This window comes from Sus scrofa, chromosome 6 (assembly GCF_054392235.1).
Source record: "Sus scrofa isolate SSC_HxYL_T2T_F1_AM1 chromosome 6, Sscrofa_HxYL_maternal_Yorkshire_Landrace_v2.0, whole genome shotgun sequence".
In the NCBI taxonomy this organism is placed as follows: domain Eukaryota; kingdom Metazoa; phylum Chordata; class Mammalia; order Artiodactyla; family Suidae; genus Sus; species Sus scrofa.
The window spans coordinates 10,786,333-10,809,017 of NC_139388.1; the positions used below are offsets into that span (position 1 = coordinate 10,786,333).

At 44.7% G+C, this 22,685-nt stretch overlaps 2 protein-coding genes across 8 annotated transcripts in view; one reads left to right on the plus strand and one right to left on the minus strand.

The window, feature by feature from the left end:
- Positions 1-22,685, plus strand: part of LOC110260909 (uncharacterized) — a 255,762-nt gene that overhangs the window by 129,511 nt on the left and 103,566 nt on the right. The window lies entirely within an intron of this gene.
- The window catches only part of VAT1L (vesicle amine transport 1 like), a 161,495-nt gene that overhangs the window by 64,907 nt on the left and 73,903 nt on the right, over positions 1-22,685 (minus strand). Inside the window, exons 5-7 of one of the 2 annotated variants that reach the window (XM_003126850.7) lie at positions 17,898-18,001; positions 15,788-15,843; positions 11,986-12,180 (exon numbers count right to left, since the gene is read on the minus strand). In XM_003126850.7, coding sequence (XP_003126898.3) covers positions 11,986-12,180; positions 15,788-15,843; positions 17,898-18,001 — 355 coding nt within the window. Of the gene's footprint in view, positions 1-11,985; positions 12,181-15,787; positions 15,844-17,897; positions 18,002-20,874; positions 21,317-22,685 lie in introns of those variants that run through there. The other variant, XR_014805396.1, reaches the window with a different exon arrangement.

Consider the following 22,685-nt stretch of genomic DNA (forward strand, 5'->3'; position numbering starts at 1 on the left):
TTTCCCTGGCTTTCAAGGAAATCCAGTTCTGTGAAATGTTTTCAGCCAGATGACAGGTGTGAAGGCGAGACCCAACGTTTCCTTCCTAATAGTCGTGTGTTCAGAGCTGAGCTTCCATGTTTCCAGTGAAGTGCGCCCAGCTGTGAATAAACCCAGTCTTGCCACACGCCACGGCCTCTGGTGGAGACGGATTTGTCTGGGGAAGACCTGGGTGGCAGAGGCTGCACCAGGCTGGTGGAAGCACCTGGCCTGAGGCCCAGGCAACCTTCTGCCTGGAGCATCCTGTGTTCTCCTTGTTGGGTATCTTACCTAAGAGTCCTTGGCTCCAAAGCCCTCACCTCCTTGGGGGACACATTTGCAATGAGCTGTAAAAACAGCCAGCCAGCTCTCTCTGCCCAGCTTTGGGTTCAGCACTTTTTAATTCTTCCCAACAGATGGAAGGTACCTTTACCTTCTCTGTTTTCCCAGGTAACTGTCCATGAACATGTCAGGAAAGGCAGCAAATTCATGGGACCTGAAGACGGGAGTGCCTAATCTTGGGGGGCTGGGGTCATGGCAAGTTTGGGGGGTGCTGGGATGTTTTTGCAGGGGAGCCAGCTCTGTCCCTGAGTCTTGGCAGGTGGGCAGGGATTTTGCAGGAGGACAAGGACGTGGGAAGGCCATGTGGGGTGGAGGTAAGAATGGGGAGGGAGGGAGAGAGGCAGCAGAGACCGTGGTTTCTGAAGAACCACCATGGTCCAGTGAGGTGGGAGTGATGGGTATAGTTGCACAGTTGCTGGGGGTTCTACCTACCCTGCCGTCTCCTGGTGCTTGCCTTCTTGGCTTCCCCATCACTCTGTGTTCAGCCTGATGCATCTTTTATTCTGGGCTCAGATGCAACAAGCTCCACACCTCTCTCTAGGCCTTGGCCCTGGGCTGTGGCATGCGCCTGGGTCATAACCCCCACCAGCCCTCCTCCTCCAGGGCTCCCTTCCCACTTATGCAACTGTCTGGCTGCTCCTTGGGTGCAGACTCAGCTCTTCTCCCTTTTCACAGCCCAGCCTCTGTTAAGCGTTTGTCAAAGGGGTGACATGTTCATTTCTCATTGCTGTATGACACCCGACCACCAGCTTAGTATCTGAACACAACACAGATGTGCTCTTTTACAGTCCTGCAGGTCGGAAGCATGACATGGGTCTCTCGGGCTTAAAATCAAGGGGACCACATGACTGGTTCCTTCTGGCGGCTCCAGCTTCCTTGCCCTTCTGGCTTTCAAAGACCACCTGCATTCCTTGGCTTGCGGCCCCGCATCCTGTCCCCTTTTCTCCTCTCCTTCCTTGATCACATGTCCTCCTGCGACTCTGGCCCTCCCGACTCCCTATAGGGACTCTCATATTACATCAGCTGCACCCAAACAGTCCAGAGTAATCCCCTCCTCTTAAAGTCCTGAATTTAATCACATTGGCAAAGTCCCCTTTGCCATATAAGGTAACACATTCAAAGACCTCGGGGATTAGGACAGGGTTATCTTGAGGGGGCTGTTATCCAGATGAATAGGCTGACCCAGAGGTCTGACTCAGCCTGCTCTGTCCAACAGCTAGAGCAGGGTGAGGGCAGGTGCATGGCAGGGCTTGGGGCATGGTGGTGCTGACATGTTGCTGAAAACACACGTGACCAGGACATGCCGGGAGAATTGCATGGGAATTGGGGGTATGTATGTGGCAGGGGACTTATGATGAACCAATAAATTTAGGATTCCACTTGAAAGAAAGGGAGATATGCAAGAAGAAAGGGAGAGAGGGAGGAAAAAAGAGATAGAAAGCAAACAGCAGTTGCTTCTGCAGTCTCAGTTTCCTCCTCTGCACCCTGGAGAAGGGAACAGGCTGAATGTGTGGTTTTATAAGGCCTTGCAGCTAGAATATCAGTCAGGACTGAGGCCAGGGACCTGACTTCCCAAGCCGTACCTCTCCCAGAAGGAATAGTGAAAGGAATGGATGTGTGTATATGTATAACTGAATCACCCTGCTGTATAGCAGAAATTCACATAACATTGTAAATCAGTGATACTTTGATAACATTTTAATTTTTTTTAATTATTTTTAAAAAATTTGGGGAGTTCCTGTTGTGGCGCAGTAGAAATGAGTCAGACTAGGAGCCATGAGGTTGCAGGTTCGATCCCTGGCCTCACTCAGTGGGTTAAGGATCTGGCGTTGCCGTGAGCTGTGGTGTAGATCACAGACGTGGCTTGGATCTCTTGTTGCTGTGGCTCTGGCGTAGGCTGGCAGTTGTAGCTCCAGGTAGACCCCTAGCCTGGGAACCTCCATATGCTGCAGGTGCAGCCCTAAAAGGACAAAAGACAAAAAAAAAAAAAAAAAAAAAAAGGCACGCCCACAGCATGTTGAAGTTCCTGGGCCAGAGATCAAACGCACACCACAGCATCAATTTGAGCCACTGCAGTGACAATGCCGGATCTTAACCTGTGCACCACAAAGGCACTCCAAAGTTTTCAAAAGTGAAAAAACTGAAAAAAGACCCCTTTTCTCAACCCTTATCTCAATCCTTTTCTCTCTCTCCGTTTCTCTGTATATGTGTATGTATATAATTTATTGAGATACAATTTGCATACCATACAGTTCACCCATTTAAAGTGCACAGTGCTCCTGGGCATATATCCAGACAAAAATTTCATTGAAAATGATAATGCATCCATATGTTCCCCGCAGCTCTATTCACAATAGTCAAGACATGGAAACAACCTATATACCCATTGACGGATGAATGGATTAGGAAGATGTGGTACATATATACAATGGAATACTACACAACCATAAAAAAGGACAAAATAATGCCATTTGCAGCAACATAGATGGAACTAGAAACTCTCATACTGAGTGAAGTTAGAAGGAGAAAGACACATATCACTTATATGTGGAGTTTAAAATCTGGCACAAATGATCTGTCTACAAAACAGAAAAGATCATGGACATGGAGGACAGACTTGTGTTTGCCGGGGGGAGGGGGAGGGAGTGGGATGGACTGGGAGTGTGGGGTTAGTAGGGGAAAACTCTTGCATCTGGAGGGATGGGCAGTGAGATCCTGCGGTATAGCACAGGGAACTCTATATAGTCACTTGTGATAGAACATGATGGAGGATAATGTGAGAAAAAAGAATGCGTGTGTACATATTATATATGTATGGCTGGGTCACTTTGCTGTACAGTAGAAATTGACAGAACACGGTAAATCAATCATAATAAAAAACAAAAATAAAATGCACAATGCTTTTTAGTGCATTCACAGAGTCGTACCATGGTCACTGTCATTAATTTTAGAACATTTTTAGCTCTCTAAACAGAAATGCCCCCCCTGCCCTAGGCAACCCCTAACCTGTTTTCTAGACAGCCCTTGTCTACAGCCCTGCTCCTCCTGGCTCTTCGCCAGGTCTTTGTTCTTCTTGGTTCCAAATGGGAGGCTTCTGCTGGCCATCAGCCTGTGCGCCCCACACCTTCTCTTCCTGACCCTCGGCCTTCAAACTTCTGCCCTCATCATTCCACTGAAAGGCTTTCTGAAAGGTCACGAATGACTCCCGGGCCAAATTCAAAGGCTTTCCTCTCATGTACTTCCTGATGTGTCAGCAGTAGCTGACACTGCTGCCTGCTTAACTGGTCCTGGTGGTCCTTTTACCGCCACCCTGCCTGGGGTCGATGCCTAGCTTTGCCTGCTGTGGGGAGGGCGGGGCTCGCCAGGGGTCTGGCCTTACTTATCCTCTTCCTTCTGTGGCAGAGAAGTTCATGATGGCCTGAATGCCAGCTTCGCCACACCCCAGCTGTGCGAATTTGGACAGCTGACTTCATCCCTTGATTGACTGGTTGATTGATTTTTAATTTATGTTGTTGAAGTATAGCTGATTCACAGTGTTGTGTTAATTTCTGCTTACAGCAAAGTGATTCAGTGATAGACATATTCAGTGATATACATATATATGTACTTATGTATATATATGCATATACATATATAATGCATCTATGTATACACACACATACACATTTTTTCATACTTCATCTCTTTAGAGGTCCATTTTCCTTATTTGCATTGCAAGGACAGTAACTGTACCTCCCCTCCCCCCCAATAACCCCCACTCGGTGGGGATTAAATGCGTTGATTCATGGGAAGTGCTTGCTGGGAGAACTACTGAGCACATACAAACATGCTACACTCAGAGTTTGCTAATAGGATTATTCTGCTCCTTTTGTTCAATGAGTTTGTTTATAGCCTTTTTTTTTCTCGGTAATTTCTACGCAGCAGACTTCTCTGGGGTTCAAATTTCCATGAAATTCAATTATAATTAGGGTCTTTGGGTGAGCAGAACTTCCCCAGAGCCTCGCGTTTGTGACTTGTAAGATGGGGATAATAATACCCAGATCTTAGGGTTGTTGGAACACTTAAATAAGTTGATACATGCAGAACACTTGGAACAATGCCTGGCATATAGCACATCCTGTAGAAATGTCAGCGGTAGCAGCAGCAGCAGCAGTAATTATCTAGCCTTCTCTCACTTCCACGTGCTGGTGGGTTTGAATGGCCTGAGACATCGCCACTTTCGAGTTCTACCATCACCTTAAAGCACACTCCCTTCTAAGCAGCAGCTTCTGTCACCACTCACTAAAATCTCACTGCTGGCCACCCAAGTCCTGGTCTCCCAAATTGCAAGATCATTGGTCATCTTGCTTCTCCTTTGTATTTTATACCCAATTGCCATCCTTCCCAGTGACTCTGATTCGCTCATTCTCTCCCATCCCCCTGCCCCCACTTTTGTCTGGGGCTTAACCTACCCAGACCTGAAAATCTCTGTGACCTCCTGGCTGCACTCAGTCCATCTTCCAAGCCAACATGCACATGATACAACACACATTGTCTGCTTCTGGCTGACGCTTCTAAAGCATTCTCCCTACCCCCCAACTGTGTCTCAGAAGGAGCCTCTACTTTTTTTTTAAGTCTCCACCAGCCAGTCGCCACCTGCCATGGTTAAGTTGGACTCCTCACAGTTTCTCCTTGAGCTGCTGCCACTTAGTTTTGGTTTGGGTATCTGGTTCAGGTGCTTGGCCTCATCCTTTCTTACCTTCCCAGGCTGGTGTTAGAACTGAAGCCTGTATCTTTTTTAAAACTGACAGTTACACCCCCACCCAGCCTCATCTCTTGAGTCATCCCACCCTCCTTGTCACTTGTTCAACATTAACCTCTCTTTTATCAAGTCAGCCTCTGGCTCTGGGGTGGATAAAGGTCCCTGATCAAGCTCAGCATCACATTATTTTTCCTTCATTTGTTCATTTAGGCAGATCTATCTCTGTAAGGGTTTTGTGCTGACATAGAAGGAAAGACATGTGTATAATTAAGCCACAACTATTAACATGAAAGGAAATATGGGGGGGACACATAATGAGGGATTGGAGCACTTAAATAAGTGACTGCATTTGGGTAGGGAACCTCACTACAGCCAAGGCCAAGAGAGATACAAGCAAGGGCAGGATTAACGTAATTTACTGAAAGGCAATCGTGCCGGATTGCTGGGGAGGTGCATTTTTTTTCCTACCTTCAGACAGAAGGATGACATCACCTCTTAGATCAGGTCCAGCAGAATTTTTGCACGGCTGGGAACATTCTTCCATCTCTGCACAGTCTAATATGGTATCCACTGGCCATATGTGGCTTGTGAGCACTTGGAATGTGGCTACTATAACCAAGGAACTGAAATTTTAATTTGACTTAATCCTAACTAAATCAAATTGAAATAGCTGCAGGTGGCTGATGGTACCATCATTGGAAAATGTCATCCTAGACTTTTATGTAAACAATGTTGTAAAATCTCTTTAATAGAAGATTTAAAAACTGCCACAATCTCCCTGCAGCCCTGTATCCATTTGCCAGGGCTGCCATAACAAAATACCACAGACTGGGAGACTTAAGTAAAAAATGTATTTTCTCATGATCCTTGAGGCTGGAAATCCAAGATTAAGGTGTCAGCAGGGTTGACTTCACTCTGGGGCTTCTCTCCTGGGCTTGAGGATGGCCATCTTTTTACTGTGTCCTTGCTGGTCTTTACAGAAACATCCCTGGTGTGTCTCTGTGTCCTAGTCTCGTCTTCATATAAGGACACCAGTCGGATTGGGTCAAGGTTTATCCAAAGGCCTCATTTTAATTTAATTATTTCTTTAAAGTCCCTACCTCTAAATACAGTCATATTCTGTGGTACCGGGGGGATTAGGACTTCAACATATGAATCTGAGAGGGGATCAGAGTTTAGCTCAGAACAGATTGCTCTGTGTATTATTATTATTATTATTGCTTTTGGGGCCACATGTGTGGCATATGGATATTCCCAGGCTAGTGGTCATCAGAGCTGCACCTGCTGGCCTACACCACAGCCATAGCAATTCGGGATCTGAGCCATGTCTGCAACCTATACCACAGCTCTCAGCAACGCTGGATCCTTAACCCACTGAGCAAGGCCAGGGATTGAACCTGCATCCTCATGGATGCTAGTCAGATTCGTTTCTGGGGAGCCATGATGGGAACTCCAGGTAAAGGCATTTTTGATCAGAGGCCAGAGTTATACAGTCTAGATGTGTATCTTTTTAGCACTTCTGGGAATTGGGACTTGAAATCACGTCCTGTTCCTTAGGCCACTTTCTCTAATAGCAGTCCCCTCACCAGAAGGTCAGCTCACACTCTTCTGCCTGGTAGTGAAAGTCCCAAGGTTTGACTCCATTGACCTAACCAGCCTTATTTCCTCTTCTCCTTTATTCCTGTTTCTCTGCTTTGTTCAGACTTGTCTACCCCACATACTCCATACTCATGCCTGCTGCTGTGATTATGTTCACATTGTCCCTTCTGCTGGTAATATTTTGGTTTTTTTTTTTAAACCCCAAATTTATATCCTTCCAATTTCAACCAAGACCCACCTCATTCTAAAACCATCTCTGAACCTTCATCCTTCCTTAATGTCATTCTCTCGTGTTTCCAAATCCAGTTGCACTTGACACCAACACCCCATGATTGAAAACCAAGTTATTATCTAATTACTTCATAGGTTTTAGTATTATCTCAGGTATGAAATCATAAACACAAGGGTCAAAGAACAGTGATCTATCCCTTCTGTAGATTGACATCCTAACATAATACGAGCACATAGTAGGGGTTTAATAATGTTACCACTGCTTGGTTGACAGGTGTAAGTATTTTTCATCACCTTCTCACCTCTGAACTGTTTTTTCAACTTTATATACAGCTGCACATTTAATATCTGGAGCCAAACCAGAAGTTGCATCATACCATCCACTCTGTGTATTAAATTTATAATAAAATCAGATAGATGGCCAAAAAGGAACCCTAATCATCTCTGATATGATTAAATCTTCTGGGTTGAGTTCTCAGAGAGCCCAAGAAAATTTTCTTTTAATCCCCATGGGCTTTCTATTCCATAGATGAAATTAGAGAGCCAGCCTGAGAGGCAATTCTGTGAAATCATTTACTAAAGGGGAGGGGGGAACATCATTATAGTTTCCTTCAGAGGTTTGCAAGTAATGAGCATGCTCTGTTCCCTTCAAGCCCAGAGGGGTGGTGCGGGCTTGACACATAGCTGAGTTTGGCTCAACCACAGATCTAACATGATGTCTGTAAATACTGCAGGAAAGAACCAACAGACAATCGGTGGGTGTTACTGATGAGAGGCTGTGGAGGCTTTTGTTGGCAAACAGGCAGCAGCCATCTTTTTCCCCCAGGTGAATGACCAGCCCACTCTAGAGACCTATAGTTACTTTGTTTTCCTGGTGATTTTCTTAAGCAATATGGCTTCTTTTAAAGTGGCAGGTCTCATCTACGGACCTTTTGCCCCTCCCCCATTCCACCTTGCAGGGACATTTGACAATATCTGGAAACATTTTTTCTTGTTATAGCTGGTGGTGCAGGGTGCTACTGCATCTAGTGGGTGGAGATGAGATGCTGCTGAACACCCTACAGTGCACAGGGCAGCCCCTCTACCCCCACCCAACAAAGGGTTAGTCAATCAAAATGTCAGCCACAATCAAGCTGTCTTATAAGCTTGTTTTAGCATATATAGCTTGTTCTATTCATTCATTCAACAAGTATATATTGGTAAATTTCAAAAGCATCCAAGTAGTTATCTTTCTGCGGGTTGGTGGATTCATTAATTCACTCATGCAATGCATATTTATTGAGCATCTACTTCATGCCAGGTATTGGGGTCCTGAAGAGCATAGTCAAGGTCTTTCCTCACCTGGGGTTTACATTTTTGTTGAAGGGAGACAAGCATCAGAATCAGCAGAATTTAAGATAATTTTAACCAGTGATAAATACAGTGGCGAGTCCTAGACAGGATAAAGGGAGACAGATGACCCAGGCAAGGGGGATGTGCCAGATGCTACTTTTAGGAGGGGGATTTGGGAAGACCTTTCTGTATAGGTCACACTGAAGCTGAGACATGAATGAGGAGAAGGAAGCAGCTCTGTGAAAAATCTGGGGGAGAAATGTTGAAACTAGAGGGAGCAACTGGTTCAAAAGCTGAGGCAGGAAAAGCTGGGTGGGTCCAAGGACCAGAGACAATTGGATGCTGCTGAAGCTTGGATGGAGGAGGTGAGGCTGATGAGAAGGGAAGGAATCAAGACTGGGCAGGGCCATCCAGGCCTAGGAAAGGAATTTAACTGTATTTCAAGAGCAGTGGGAAGCTATGGGAACATTTTAAGCAGGGTGGACTTGATCTCTCGTAGGTAGCGATAAGTTCACTCGGGCATCTGGGCAGAGAATACCCCATGGAGGGGCACAATGGAAGTGAGGGGCCAGCCAGGAACTCCTTATAGGAGGAGTCCAGCTTACACTGCATGTGTGGAGGTGAAAGGAAGTGTGTGAACTTGGGAAGCCTTCAGCATCAAGTTCCTGGACTTGCTTGCCGATGATCCCTAACTCAGTCAACCAAGGCTGCCAGCCTTGGCTTTTCCATCTCTAGTCAGTGCAGATCCTGAGAACCTTTGCTCTGCATCCTCAGTTAAGCCAGGCCTGACCTAGCTCCAGCACACATGAAGTTCCACTTTCCCCAGCTGCCTTAGCTTTACCAGTGGTGCCTGGTCAGACCCCTTTAATAAAAGGTGAGCTGAGTTCCACACCCCTTCCCTTCCCATTTCTTATTTGGACTGAGATCTCTGAATATCAGACATCTGCAGTTGGAGCCTGGGACCCTGACTAACAATTTTCATTTCTTCCCTGCTGGGTAATACCCTTGGGACCAGAATGTGGCATCTCCTGACCTTGAGCTTTGAGTGCCCTCCCACGGGCCTCAGAGCAAAATCCAAATTTCCATCTGGTCCCTACTGACCTATTCAGGCTCTCTTTGTGCCAGCCCCTCCTTTGCTCACAATCCAGAGATTTTTTACCCAGTTATCTGTACCTTGAACTCACCAAGATCTATCTTTCCTCAGCCCTTTGCTTTTGAGGGTCTTTCCACCTTGCACGCTCTTCTTCCCATTTTTTGCCTCTTTCATGTTCCAACTCAAATGACACCTAGACTTCCTTCTCAAAAGCCACTCTACAGTATGCATTCTCAGTGGGAGACTATCACCCCCAAATGGGTAAAAATTGGTTCTTAGAGGATTTAAATATTACTCTTTGAATGTATATAAGGCATAAACACACATATGGGACATAAACAGATAGATGATAGCTAAGTAGGTAGATAGAGGGTATATCTATGGTGCTAAAATTTCATAGAGGAGGTTGATTAAGGAAAAAGATGTCTAGGAGTAACCTGGTGGCTTAGCGGCTTAAGGATCTGGTGTTGTCACTGCTGTGGCTTGGGCTGCTGCTTTGGTGCAGGTTTGATCCCTGGCCCAGGAACTTCTGCATGCCATGGGGGAAACTAAAAGGAAAAAAAGCAACAAAAAGTATAAAAAGGTTCCTTAAGGGCCAGTAATGAAAAAAAAAAAAAAAAGGTTGAAAAACACTGCTCTGTGGAAATTGTCTCCACCTTCCACTTTCTGAGAAAGTGCCATTTAACTCCTCCCAAGAACTTATGGCAGAGAACACCCCACTTATTTTTGTTCACTTCAGTATTTTCTGCCCCTTCTCACCCCTCTGGAAGGGAGCTCCTCGAAACTCAGAGATCTTGGCCATCTATTTGCCACTGTATCCCCAACACCTGCACCGTGTTGGGCATGTAGTATTTATTTCATCCATACAGGGTGATTCATTTGCACTGTAACCAAAGAATGATTTCAAATGCTAGAACAAGGACCCACTGGACCCCCACACCCATCTTCAATTTCAATCCTCCCTTAAATGCTACCTGATTTGCTGGGGTCCCTTTTGGGCACTGAGTTTAAGCCCCCTTCTTTGCTCCATGGTCAAGTTCATCTCTTAGCCCTGGTTTTGACTATCCCTAGCCTTCTTTCCTCCCTGACCTCTGAGACCCAGTCACTCTGCAGTCCAGCCCTGCTTAATCCTACTGAGATACCACAGTGAATACCATACGGAAGTCTGATTTATTAAATCCAAACATTTTCAAGAAAATGCTCACCATTTTGGAAATGACACAGCAGAAGGAATGTTTGAATATCTCATTTGACTGAGAAATAAACTGAATGATGGCAAAAGTATCTGCAGTAGAAAAAAGACTGGAAGGAAGCAAACCAAAATGGTTACAATGTTACCTGTGTCTGGAAATGTGGACTTGGCAGTTTATTTTCTCCTTATGCTTTTGGCTAATTTGGGAGTTTTCTATTGTAAGCATGTATTTCTTTTACCATAAGAAGCAAGGGGTTTTGGTGGTTGGGTTTATAAAGTATCATTGATGATACTGTAGTGTCATAGAGGCATATACATGCCCGATCCATGGATCCAGGAGCATGCCTATTTGATTATATAGTGACTCCCACAAGGCTTTTTCAGGGGCAGGGATTTCTGTGCCTAGGAAAGCCATCGGATTTTGGCCAACCTAGCCCATTAGACAATTAACACCAGCTTTCTTGCCAGGTTAACAGCTACAATCTGTTCCACAGGATTTTGTATTTGTTAGATTTTTTTTTCAAAGATGTCTGTGACTCCCCAAAATACAAAATGTATTTGGACTGTAAGGCACTCACCTGTGCAAAATGCAAAAAACAACCAAGCACATGAAAAACACATGCCCACACCTTTTACAATATTTTTCAGGGGCTTCATGGCTCCCTGAAGCCAAGGTCATGACATCCTGACCTAGGAAGGTTACCTAGTGAAATGCCTCTTGAAACCTAGGCCACATTTCTTCATTTTCTCCTCACAGGTAGCTACTATGATGGGGTTCCCAAACATCCCAAAGTTCCCTTGTCCTGAAGAATTTTCTGGGCCCTACCTCCTCCTAGTACATCTCCCCTGAACCCACATAGCCGGTTCACACATCAATATCCTTAACGGGGACATGAGGGGGTCTTGATTTTTTTTGATCAAGGAATACTTTCAAATACTAGAACCTTTGGCTGATCAGTTAATAGAAAGATTCATTCAAACACTGGACCCAACAATTCATCCATAATTACAGTGCCCATCATGGTAGCTCACAACATCCAAGCATCTTTGGGCTTCACACACAAATCAGTTCAGCTCTGAGCCACTGTCTGCCCTGACCTTGATCTCATATACCTACAAGGTGATGGTATAATTGATGCCACAACCATGTACACGGTCTCTCATAACTAAGGTGAATTGTATACGCTCACCAAAATTTGGTGACCTACCCAAGAACGAGTTCACGGCACAAATGGCCTGGTGAGGCATGTGGTTTGAGAACCATCATGGAAATTGAAGTATTTCTTATATCCAAAGCACTCTGTACTATAGAACCTTTAGGTCTCTTATTTCAATTAAACCAACCTGAGAAAAAAAAATCACTTAATAAAAGATGGGATCTGGCTGCCCAAACCTACCTTGATTAAAAAAGAAGAGGTAGGAAAACACCATTCTTACCTCCTCCAGGGCCCACAGGGAGTCCACCACGGGCTTGACCTTCTTCTGGTTGTAGAGCCCAATGAGTTTGTCCACCACTCCTCGAATGAGGCCAGCCCGGCCCTGTTTGAAGAGTAGGTTTAGAAGGGAAAACCCAGCGATGACTTTGTTCTCTTCATATAGCTTGATGGGGTTCACCTTCTCCACCTGCCACCACTGGAAGGACAGAAGGTGTGGGTTACAAGGAGTCAAGACCAGGCTGTGTTCACAGTGTTGCGGGGAGATGGGGGCTACACTGGGGTGGGTTCCAGCCGGCCAGGAGGTAGCTCTTGCTGGTGTATTTCCATAAGGGTCTGGCTAGGCACTCCTGTGACTGCACAATGTCTCTTCTAAGGAGAGCTCAGGATCCAGGTGCAGAAGAGCCCTTTCTGAAAACTACTCCTAGGCCATGTGTGATTGGAATGTTAAGTCACGTGGTTGGGATCATCGGCTCTGGAGCTGCATCCTGGCCCTATATTTCCCTCCCTTTGACTCTCTGGGCTTCCTTCTTGGTGACATGCAGTGTCAGGATGCTGCCTCCAGGGTTTCCTGGAAGGATTTAGTGTAAAGCACGTGACTCACTGGAAGGTGGTGGTGGTGATAGGGCTGGTGCAGGGGGCAGAGGAGTTTACCAAGCATGGTGAGGACCTGGTGGGAGTGATGGCTGCTTGGGGGAGCAGCTTTCCTCAGGGCAGGGGGTAACAGCAAGGCTGGAGAGGTGGGTTGGATGCAGCAGACAAGGAAGAGTAAGGAAGCATAACATGGGTAGAAGGAACAGCATGGTGGAGCAATGAAGCCATGGTGCTGGGGGTAAGTCAGTGGCTCTCAACTGGGGGAAGTTTTACCCTCCATGGGACATTAGGTAATGTCTGGGGATGGTTTTTTGTTGTGATGACTGAAGAGGGGGAGTCAACTGGCATCTAGTGGGAAGAAGCATGGGATGATGCTAAACACCCTAAAATGCACAGGACAGTCCCTTGAAACAGGATGAACCAGCCCCAAATGTCACTAGCTCTAAAGTCCTAAATGGGATCCCCACACCTGTCAAGTATGGCCACCCTAATTCCTGCCTCTCACCTCCCACTTCAGACAGGAATGTGAGTGGATAATCCATTGACCAACTACAGAAATGGTTATCCAACTTCTTTTTTCTCATTTGTGTTTCCTTTGGTGCCAGTTAGAATTTGGAAATTCCAAGTTCCAGTTTCGAGAGGGTTCTAAGAGATTAAAATGTTTAAGAGTTTAATATAAAAGGCGAAGAGGAATGTGACTGACACTTGGGAACACTGATAATATTTATGTTATCAGTGGGTTGCCTTTACATCCTGCCTTCTTCCAGGATTGAGGAAACTCAAAAAAATAAAACATCTTGATTTTTTTAAAAAATGGGGAAATCAGATTGTTGGAAAACAAGTGTGAGAAAGACAGGTTAAAAATAGGGATAAGGTTCATGCACAACATTTCCTACCAAAATAAACTCCCCAAGAGCCTGGGAGTCAGCTGTCAGAAAGCCATGCATTTGGCCATGGGCTCTTTGCCACAAAAGCCAAGGCAGACAAATGCTTAATAACTTGGTTCACAGTGTATCTGCAAAGCTTCCACAAGTGTTTATGAAGTGAATGTTTGCTCAATCTACAGTTGCTGCACAGTTGTGGATAAGTGAGTTCTACCAAATACCTGGTTTTGAATCCCACTTGCCAGCTGTGCAACTTGAGGCAAATTACTTAACCACTCTGTGTTCAGTTTCCTTATTGTACCCTCATGGAGTCATAAACACACATGGAAGTTAATGTGTCGATACATACAAAGAACTATCTGGCACATAGCAGGTACTCTTTCAATATGAACTACTTTCATCCCTTAAGTTTGAAGGGGTGTTTTGGATGGAGCGAGAGTTCTAGATTTGGAGTCAGCCTGCTCTCTAAATGTTGACTGCATGTGCCGTCATCCTCATTGTTAGGATCTAAAAGCAAATGGCATGTGAACACAAGCTCTGAAAGGGTTTTAAAGGAGGACAACACGAAGAGAGCTGAGTGAGAATTTTCTGTATGACTCCAAATGTACCTTTAACATCTAAGCTGTTCTCCAATGTTCTAGAAAAGTCCCTTTCTAGAACCCTCCAGAACAAAGCCATCATTCCACTCCTCAGTGGGCCCTACCTTCAGTTTGCTTCTAACTGACCCACTGATATTGAACCCGGCCTCTGAAAGGGAACAGTCTTCATTTTTGACCTCCAAGTACAAAGCATTCTGGAAGTTGGCATCCTTGCTTTGGGCGGGAGACTCTTCCCCCCATCCTGGCTGTGTTTACTAGCGCCTTCATCGAACCTGGGCACACTGCAATTATTTCATTAACGCTGCGTGTTGTGATTGTGCATTTATGGGAGAGAGGGAAAACACTTCTTACAATTGTATGTAATTTAGGGCCGATTTGGTTCCCCACGGCAGGCTGTCGGCATCCCATTAATTACAGCCACAGCAACAAAACAGCTGGGAGTGACACAAAGCTGAGCTCTGGGGGACACACTCCAGACAGCATCCTTTGCTAGACTCTATGCTTGCTCCCTCATTTATCCTGTAGTCATGATGATCCTGGATCTGAACTCGAGAGTTCAGTTAGAGAGAGAGGCTCTAGAATTCTCGTCTCACAAGGCAGGGAGAACGAATCATTTCAGAATCAGAGAGTCCAGGGATGAAGGCTTTGGCAGCCAGTGCTGGCATTTGGGGACATATGAATGCCCCATAGAGCCACACTGAGAGTAAATGCTAATCCCCTTTCTGTGGCTTCTTCCTGACCACTCTATTCAAGATGCCTCCATCCTATCCGGCTGTTGTCTAATTCAGCACTCTGGTTTGATCCCTTTCAGAGATTTTATGGCCATCTACAGTCAATAATATATGCTACTTATTTCACTTTGTCTGTCTCATTAGAACGTAAGCATCCCAAGGGCCTCAAATGCACCTGTCTCATTCAGTGTGGTACCCTGGTGCCTGGTACCACCCGTTGGTGCTCAGAAGATGTTTGCAAAGCGAGTGCATCATTCACTGCCTCACTGGCTGCTGAGGAGGCTGAAAGGGAAAAGGACAAAGGGCAAAAGAAGCAGCGACCCCCTGTTGTGGGGCTGAGGTAAAAATGAAGTTGAAGGCCATATTTGTTTAATTCTAGGAAGCATGGCTCTAGGTGGGAAAGCAGACCTCAGTAGGTTTGTGGTGGGTTGAATGCCTAGGGCAGTAGATTCTCAATTGCAGACAAAATGACAACCACAGTATTCAGAGCACGAGGGTCTAAGCTAGTGGTTCACAAGCTTGCCTGTATCTAAGAATCAACCCAGGAGTTGCTAAAACTGTAGGATCTCTGACTTAATAGGATGGGGATAGAGAGAAATCTCAAGCAGAGATTTCTGACTTAGAGACCTGGTCAGAAAGTGGCCAGACTCAAAGGTCGGTCTCTCCATGGGCCAGATAAAATGCACTAATGTTAAGTTTATTCTTGACCAATGATTAAGACACCAACACTTAAGCAGTCTCTGTTGAAATCAAAATAAAGCTTTCTGGATTTCTCTGGCATACCCACTTCTCTGCTTCATTCAGAGAAAAGGAGTGCAAATCACAGTCCTGACCGTGTGTGGTGAGTAGGGTTCACAGCAGCACAGATTTTCTTGAAAATGAATGATGCAGAGGAAAGACAAGATTGAGGTGGTTGGGTCCACATGCTGAGATGGAAGGGCTTACAACATGCCAACCACCACACCACCACGGTACACTGGATGTGCATGGATACTTACTGATTTTGCAAAGCTGAAGAAGCTCTTGGTCTCTCCAGTTACCATGTTGGACGAACCTGCAAGTGGAAGATTCTCAAATCAAGCCAATGAAAATCAACCTCTCTGGGTTAACATGGAAGAATGGTGGTTGTTTGGCTCAGAACTGGCAAGAACTTGAAAAGAAATTTAATTCATCCTTGGAAAAATGAGGAAAGTGGAGAGGGTAGGTGGTGGCAAGTTGACTTAATCTTAAACTAAGCATCACTGAATTAAAGAGGAAGTAACATTTCTCAAGGTGACCATTTCATCACTTTGGAAAATTGGTCTTGTGGCAAAAATGTCATGTGAACCAACATTCTAATGATGAGTTGCTGAACTGCTGCCTTGGTTCTGTTCTTTGATGCTGAGAAATGAACTCCTCTGTAAGCCTACATCTATGGTTTGAGTTTGACTCCTCAGCAAGTGAGGGGCTTAGGGAACTGATCTCAGCTGGGCATTTCAGTGGTGGAGAGAGGTGAGGCTTCACTAGAATTTGGATGGATGGAAAACATGGGATACAGAGCAGCAGATGGGGGTGAACATTCGTTCAGAAGCCCAGGAAATGGTGTGACCCGTGTGTTAGCTCCAAAGAGGTCTGGGAAGAAAGGTGAAAACAACTTGAAAGCAATGGTGTGGGAAACTGAGCTTTGCTCATTGGAACAAGCAATACTCAGAGGGCAGAGGGGAGGAGGAATTGGGAAAGATTCCCTAGGATGCTCTTATAGAAAGAAAAGACCCCTTTCTGAGGGGCTGGCTTGGGGGTGGTGAGAAATACCATACCATATTGGAGTCTTTTCAGTAATAACTAGTAGTCAGTGAATCATTGCTTCTACTTTTACGGGGTGACTACCACTAGCATCCTGGTACTAGGTTTTGATTACTTAGTAATCAAATAATCAATGTAATAAATTTGATTCTTGTGTTATGAATGTGTTGTATTTTGCCAAAATGACATCGTGGAACTGAGGCAAAAATAGAACCAGTGTATGAGAAGGGATCGACAAAACATTCGTCTCCGTCTGACTCACACGTTAGTCATATCCGACATCCCTATATGATACAATGACGTTCATTACTTCTCTAATCAATAGTAGTAATTTTAAAATTATGCATCCACCTCCAAAGACTTTCAAACACCGGGCCACTATGGATAGTGACAGAATAGTCCAGCAATGAAAGCTTACTCCTATTTCTGTCCTAACGATATGATGATGACAAAATGATGCTTGAATACTTAATACCTCTCAAATATCTCTTGTATAAGCATCTCAGCTAATAGCAGGGAAATGAGTGGTTTTTTTTTTTTCAAACTAAGGCTCAATTTTCTGCTCTACTTCCGTGGGACAGAGTGTCAAAAATCTCACACATTAGAGAACCCCCGAGATCATTTGTCTTTGACACATGACACCTGGCTTCAGATATGCTTCTTTGACTTTGTGGAGGTTGATGTTGAAATTGGTTGGCATGCCTATAACAAAGAGAAGAAGAAAGGAGAGAGGAAGCCCTAGGGTCTCATCCTGCTGGAGAAAACCTGCTCCCAGGTGTCTTTCATAAATATTCCCATACCCAAGAGCGTGTAAGTTTGTGTAGAAGCAGATGGGGCTCCATCGGTCCAAGGCTTCTCTCTTGATTGGGATATTCAGGAGTAGTTTATACCCCTTGCAACTTCATTCATCTCCAATAGTGAAGAACAGCCCCTTTAAACCCCCTGCATCCTAGCCACAGCTCTCCATCCTTCTAGGGGTCCTGCATTGCTTCATTTTGTGAACTTCCTCTGAAGCTAGTAATATTTCCCACCTGTGCCACCTTCTGTGGGTCAAGTCCCATCTCCTCACTACAGTGCCCTGGCCTTGCTTTCTTTCTTTGAGAATGAGAAATGATCATGGGAGAACAGGGCAGTAGGCACATATGTTACTTTCATAATTGAGAACATCTAACGACAGTAGCAATTTTAGCAATTTTAGAGAAAACACTAACGAATTAATACCAGCCCCATCTCGTCACCCCAGCATATCAGCACACTTCATTTTTTGGAGACTGTCTAAGCACATGGGCAGTGCTCCTTGTCACCAACCATGTCTCCCCCACTTACCATATAAAATGTAGGTTCCCAGTGGTTTGAGAAGGCTGAGACCTTTTCCAGTGTTATCCCCACAGAGGCAATCCAAAACAATGTCCACTCCTTCTGCAGAGATTCTAAATGGTGAGAAGAGAAAGTAAAATAATGTAACCTGTCAGAGAACAAACCGTCAATCCTTTTCCCTTCCTGCGTGATATTGTTTACTCCCTCAGGAACAGAGACAGCTCTGGGAGTGGCAATAAATAGGAAAGAAGCCTGCAAGGTGGATGTCTCGTCCTGAGCCCATGTCTAAGAATTTCACAAAGCTGGAGGCAGCTAAGAGCTTGGCTGGTAGCTTATATTAGGCGAGCCAGCATGGAACAGCATAGTTGGTCTAGTCACCTTGTGCAACTCCTTGGAGCCTTAGCCTTCTCCTTTGTAAAGTGGAGCTATCATGTTTCTTTGTGCTAAGAATGAAATGAGGTGATAAATGTGATGCTCAGCCCATTGCCAGGCACATAACTAACAGTCACTCCGTAAGTCAGTCAACAACTCCTATTTGTGGAACTTGGGTCCTGTGCCAGGCTCTGTCCAAGGTGCTGAAGACAGAGTTATAAAACAAGCATGCTTGCTGGGAGTTCCCGTGGTGGTGCAGTGGTTAACCAATCTGACTAGGAACCATGAGGTTTCGGGTTCGGTCCCTGCCCTTGCTCAGTGGGTTAAGGATCCGGCGTTGCCGTGAGCTGTGGTGTAGGTTGCAGACGCGGCTCGGATCCCGCGTTGCTGTGGCTCTGGCGTAGGCCGGCGGCTACAGCTCCGATTCTACCCCTAGCCTGGGAACCTCCATATGCCGCGGGAGCAGCCCAAGAAATAGCAAAAAGACAAAAAACAAAAAAAACAAAACAAAAAAAAACAGACAAACAAACAAAAAAACAAGCATGCTCGCTGTCTTCAGGGGGCCTCTGGTCTAGCAGAGGTTGGTTTTCTCCCCTGTCCACCTCCCTCCTCAGCAAAGCTGTAAAGGCGTGTTAATTTAACTTGCAAACTTCTATTTGTCCAATCTCCAGGTTCAACCTAAAACATAATCTTCGAGGAAGAGGTTTAAGTAGTGAGAATCTTCCTACAGAGATGGAAGGTTCCAGAGTAGAGGGAGTCTACATCTGTACTCTATTAGGAAAAAAATCCCTTTTCCCATTCATTTATTTACACTTTAATTAACTGAGCTACTCATACACTTAACACACACATCTACTGGGCTTCCACTGTTAAAAATATATTATGGAGGAGGAGGCTGTAGATTAGGAAGGCTCTGGGGATTGAAGAGAAAATATTCCTGCCTACAGAGTTCCCAGTTGTGGCTGGGTCCTGCTCTGCTCAGACAAGAACGGCATTTCCTCTTATTTGTGAGTTTGCAGGATTATCTTAGCTTAGAGCTTAGTGTTTTTACTAGCACCCTCATCCCCCAACCAAGTTCAGGCACTGCAGCTAAATGACGTCAACAGATGTGTCCAGAGGATCACCAGCTGGGAAACTGCACCTGCATCTTCTGGGTTCACACACCAAGTTGACAGCCCCACAGCCCTGACAGCTGAGTCTTTTTCCTGCCATACAGCAAAGTGATTCAGTTATACATACATATACACACTCTTTTTCAAAAATATTCCTTTCCATCATGGTTTACCATGGGACAGTGAATATAGGTCTCTGTGCTATATCCTAGGACCTTGTTGTTTCTCCCTTCCATGTATAGTAGCACATACCTGCTAACTCCAACCTCCACTCCATAACTCCCCAACCCCCTCAGCCACCACTAGTCTGTTCTCCTTGTCTGTGAGTCTGTTTCTGTTTCATGGATTGGTTCATTTATGTCATATTTTAGATTCCACATATAGCTTCTATCATATGGTATTTGTCTTCCTCTTTGTGACTTACTCCACTTAGTATGGTAATCTCTAGGTCCATCTGTGTTGCTGAAAATGGCATTTATTTGTTCTTTTTTATGGCTCAGTAGTATTCCTTTGTATATATATACCACATCTTTATCCATTCTTTTAGGAATGTGTGATGCACATTTAGGTTGTTTCTATGTCTTGGCTATTGTGACTAGTGCTGCTGCAAACATAGAGGTACATGTATTTTTTAAACTTAGTTTTGTCTGGATATATGCCCAGGAGTGGAATTACTGGATCATATGGTAACTACACCCTTAGTTTTCTGAAGAGAACCTCCATACTGTTTTCCATAGTGGGTGTACCAACTTACATTCCCACCAATAGTGTAGGAGTGTTCCCTTTTCTCCACATCCTCTCCAGCATTTTTTTTAATGGCCACACCTGAGGCATATGGAGGTTCTTGGGCCAAGGATTGAATCTGAGCCACAACTACAACCTGTGCCAGATCCTTTAACCCACTATGCTGGTCTGTAGATCAAACCCATACCTCTGTAGAGACCTGAGCTGTTGCAGTCATCTTAACCCACTGCACCACAGGGGGAACTCCTCCAGTGATTGTTATTTGCAGACTTTTTGATGATTGCTATTCTAACCAGTTTGAGGTGGTACCTTATTGTAGTTTTTATTTGCAATTCTCTAATAATTAGAGATCTTGAGCATTTTTCATGTGCCCATTGCCTATTTGTATTTCTTCTTTGGAAAAATGTCTATTTAGGTCTTCTGCCCATTTTTTACTCGGTTGTTTGTTTTTGTTGTCGTTGTTAGTTGTATGAGTTGTTTGTATATATTTTTCAAATTAAGCCCTTGTGGTCACATCATTTATAAATAGCTCCCATTATGTAGGGTGTCTTTTCATTTTGTTTATGATTTCCTTTGCTGTGCAAAAGCTTGTAAGCTTGATTAGGTCCTATTTGTTTATTTTTGTTTTTATTTCTATTGCCTTAGGAGACTCACTTAAAACATTGGTACAATTTAGGTCAGAGACTGTTTTGCCTGTAATCTCTCCAAGGAGTTTTATGGTGTCATGTCTTAAATGTAAGTCTTTAAGCTATTTAGAATTTATTTTTGTGTATAGTTAGAGGGTGTGTTCTAACTTCATTCGTTGCAGCTGTCCAATTTTCTCAGCACAACTAGCCGAAACAATTGCCTTTTTCCCATTTTATATCTTGCCTCCTTTGTTGAAGATTAATTGACTTCAGGTATGAGGGTGTATTTCTGGATTCTCTGTTTTGTTCCATTGATCCATATGTCTGCTTCTGTGCCAGTACCACACTCTTTTGATTTCTATAGCTTTGTGATATTGTCTGATGTTTGAGAGGGTTATGCCTTATACTTTGTTCTTTTCTTTTCTTCTTCTTCTTCTCTTTTTGTCTATTTAGGGCTGCACCCGTGGCATATGGAGGTTCCTAGGCTAGGGGTCCAATTGGAGCTATAGCCACTGCCTTACACCACAGCCATAGCAGCTCGGGATCCAAGCTGTGTCTGTGACCTATACCACAGCTCACAGCAATGCCAGATCCTTAACCCACTGATTGAGGCCAGGGATCAAACATGTGTCCTCATGGATGCTAGCTGGGTTCGTTCACCACTGAGCTACAATGGGAACTCCAACTTTTCTCCTTTTCTTCAGGATTGCTTTGGCAATTCTGGGTCTTTTATGATTCCATAGAAATTTGAGGATTCTTTGTCTAGTTCTCTGAAAAATGTCATGGGTAATTTGATAGGGATTGCATTAAATCTATAAATAACTTTGTGGAATATGGCCATTCTAACAATATTAATTCTTCCAAACCAAGAGCACATGGTATCATTCCATTTATTTAAATCATCTCCTGGTAGCTGAGTCTTCATGTCACTGTGCCCTTCAAATGCCCTCTGGTCTTGTCCAAAATCCAGTCCATTATAAAAGTTCTTCCAAATTATCAGCTTAGTTTCCCACCCAACAGAGAGGACTCATAGGTGTCTTCTCAAGTCCCATGTGTAAATTCAGAACCCGGGAATTAGGCCAGTGGACCTCAAACCTAAGTGTGTGTCGGAATGACCGGGGGGGCTCATTAAACACACAGAATAAAGTTTGCTCTCCCACTTCCCCTCCTCCTCACTCTGATTTGCTTGGTCTGGGGTGGGGCCCAAGGATCTGCATTTCTAAGAAGTTTCCAGATGCTGATGCTGAATATTCTAGCTCCATACTTTGAAAATCACTCTTCCAAATAGTTACTCAGAAGCCAAGCAGATTTTCTAAAATCATTAATTTGCTCAGTAAATATTTAGCACTGGTACTGCACTAGGCATTGGGAGTATCATGGTACACCCAAACAGATTTGACTTATTCACTTTTGGACCTTTAGGCAGTCACTAACCAATATTTACACAAATAAAAATTAAATTGAAATTGAATGGGGTGTACTGCCCCAAAGGTACAATAAGACCATTTAAATTGAGGATTTACCTAATCAGGGCTGCCAGAGAAGGCATCCCTGGGGAAGTGATGAGTGGCAGGTGGAGGAGCTAGGGAGGAAGAGTGATGGGAACAGTGTTCCAGGCAGAGGGAACAGCATGTGCAAACACCCCAGCTGGGAGGAGCCTTGAGAAACAGGAAGACTGGAATAAAGAAAATGTGAGCAAGCTTGCCGTGCAGTGAGGCTTGGAAAGGACGGTGGGAGGTAAAGCACAGATGCTATTGGGGGGCTAGAGGCTGGGCCTCCCACCCACTGATCAGGTCCCCACCTTGTATTGTGGGCTGGATAGCTACATACCCAGCTTTCTCACTTTGACTAGGTCCTTTTTTGCCAAATTTGCTCCCTCCTGTGGAAGTGAGGTCCTGCTTTGGTTTTCGTAGCCAGCCCTCCCGGGCCAGCAAGTCCTCCCA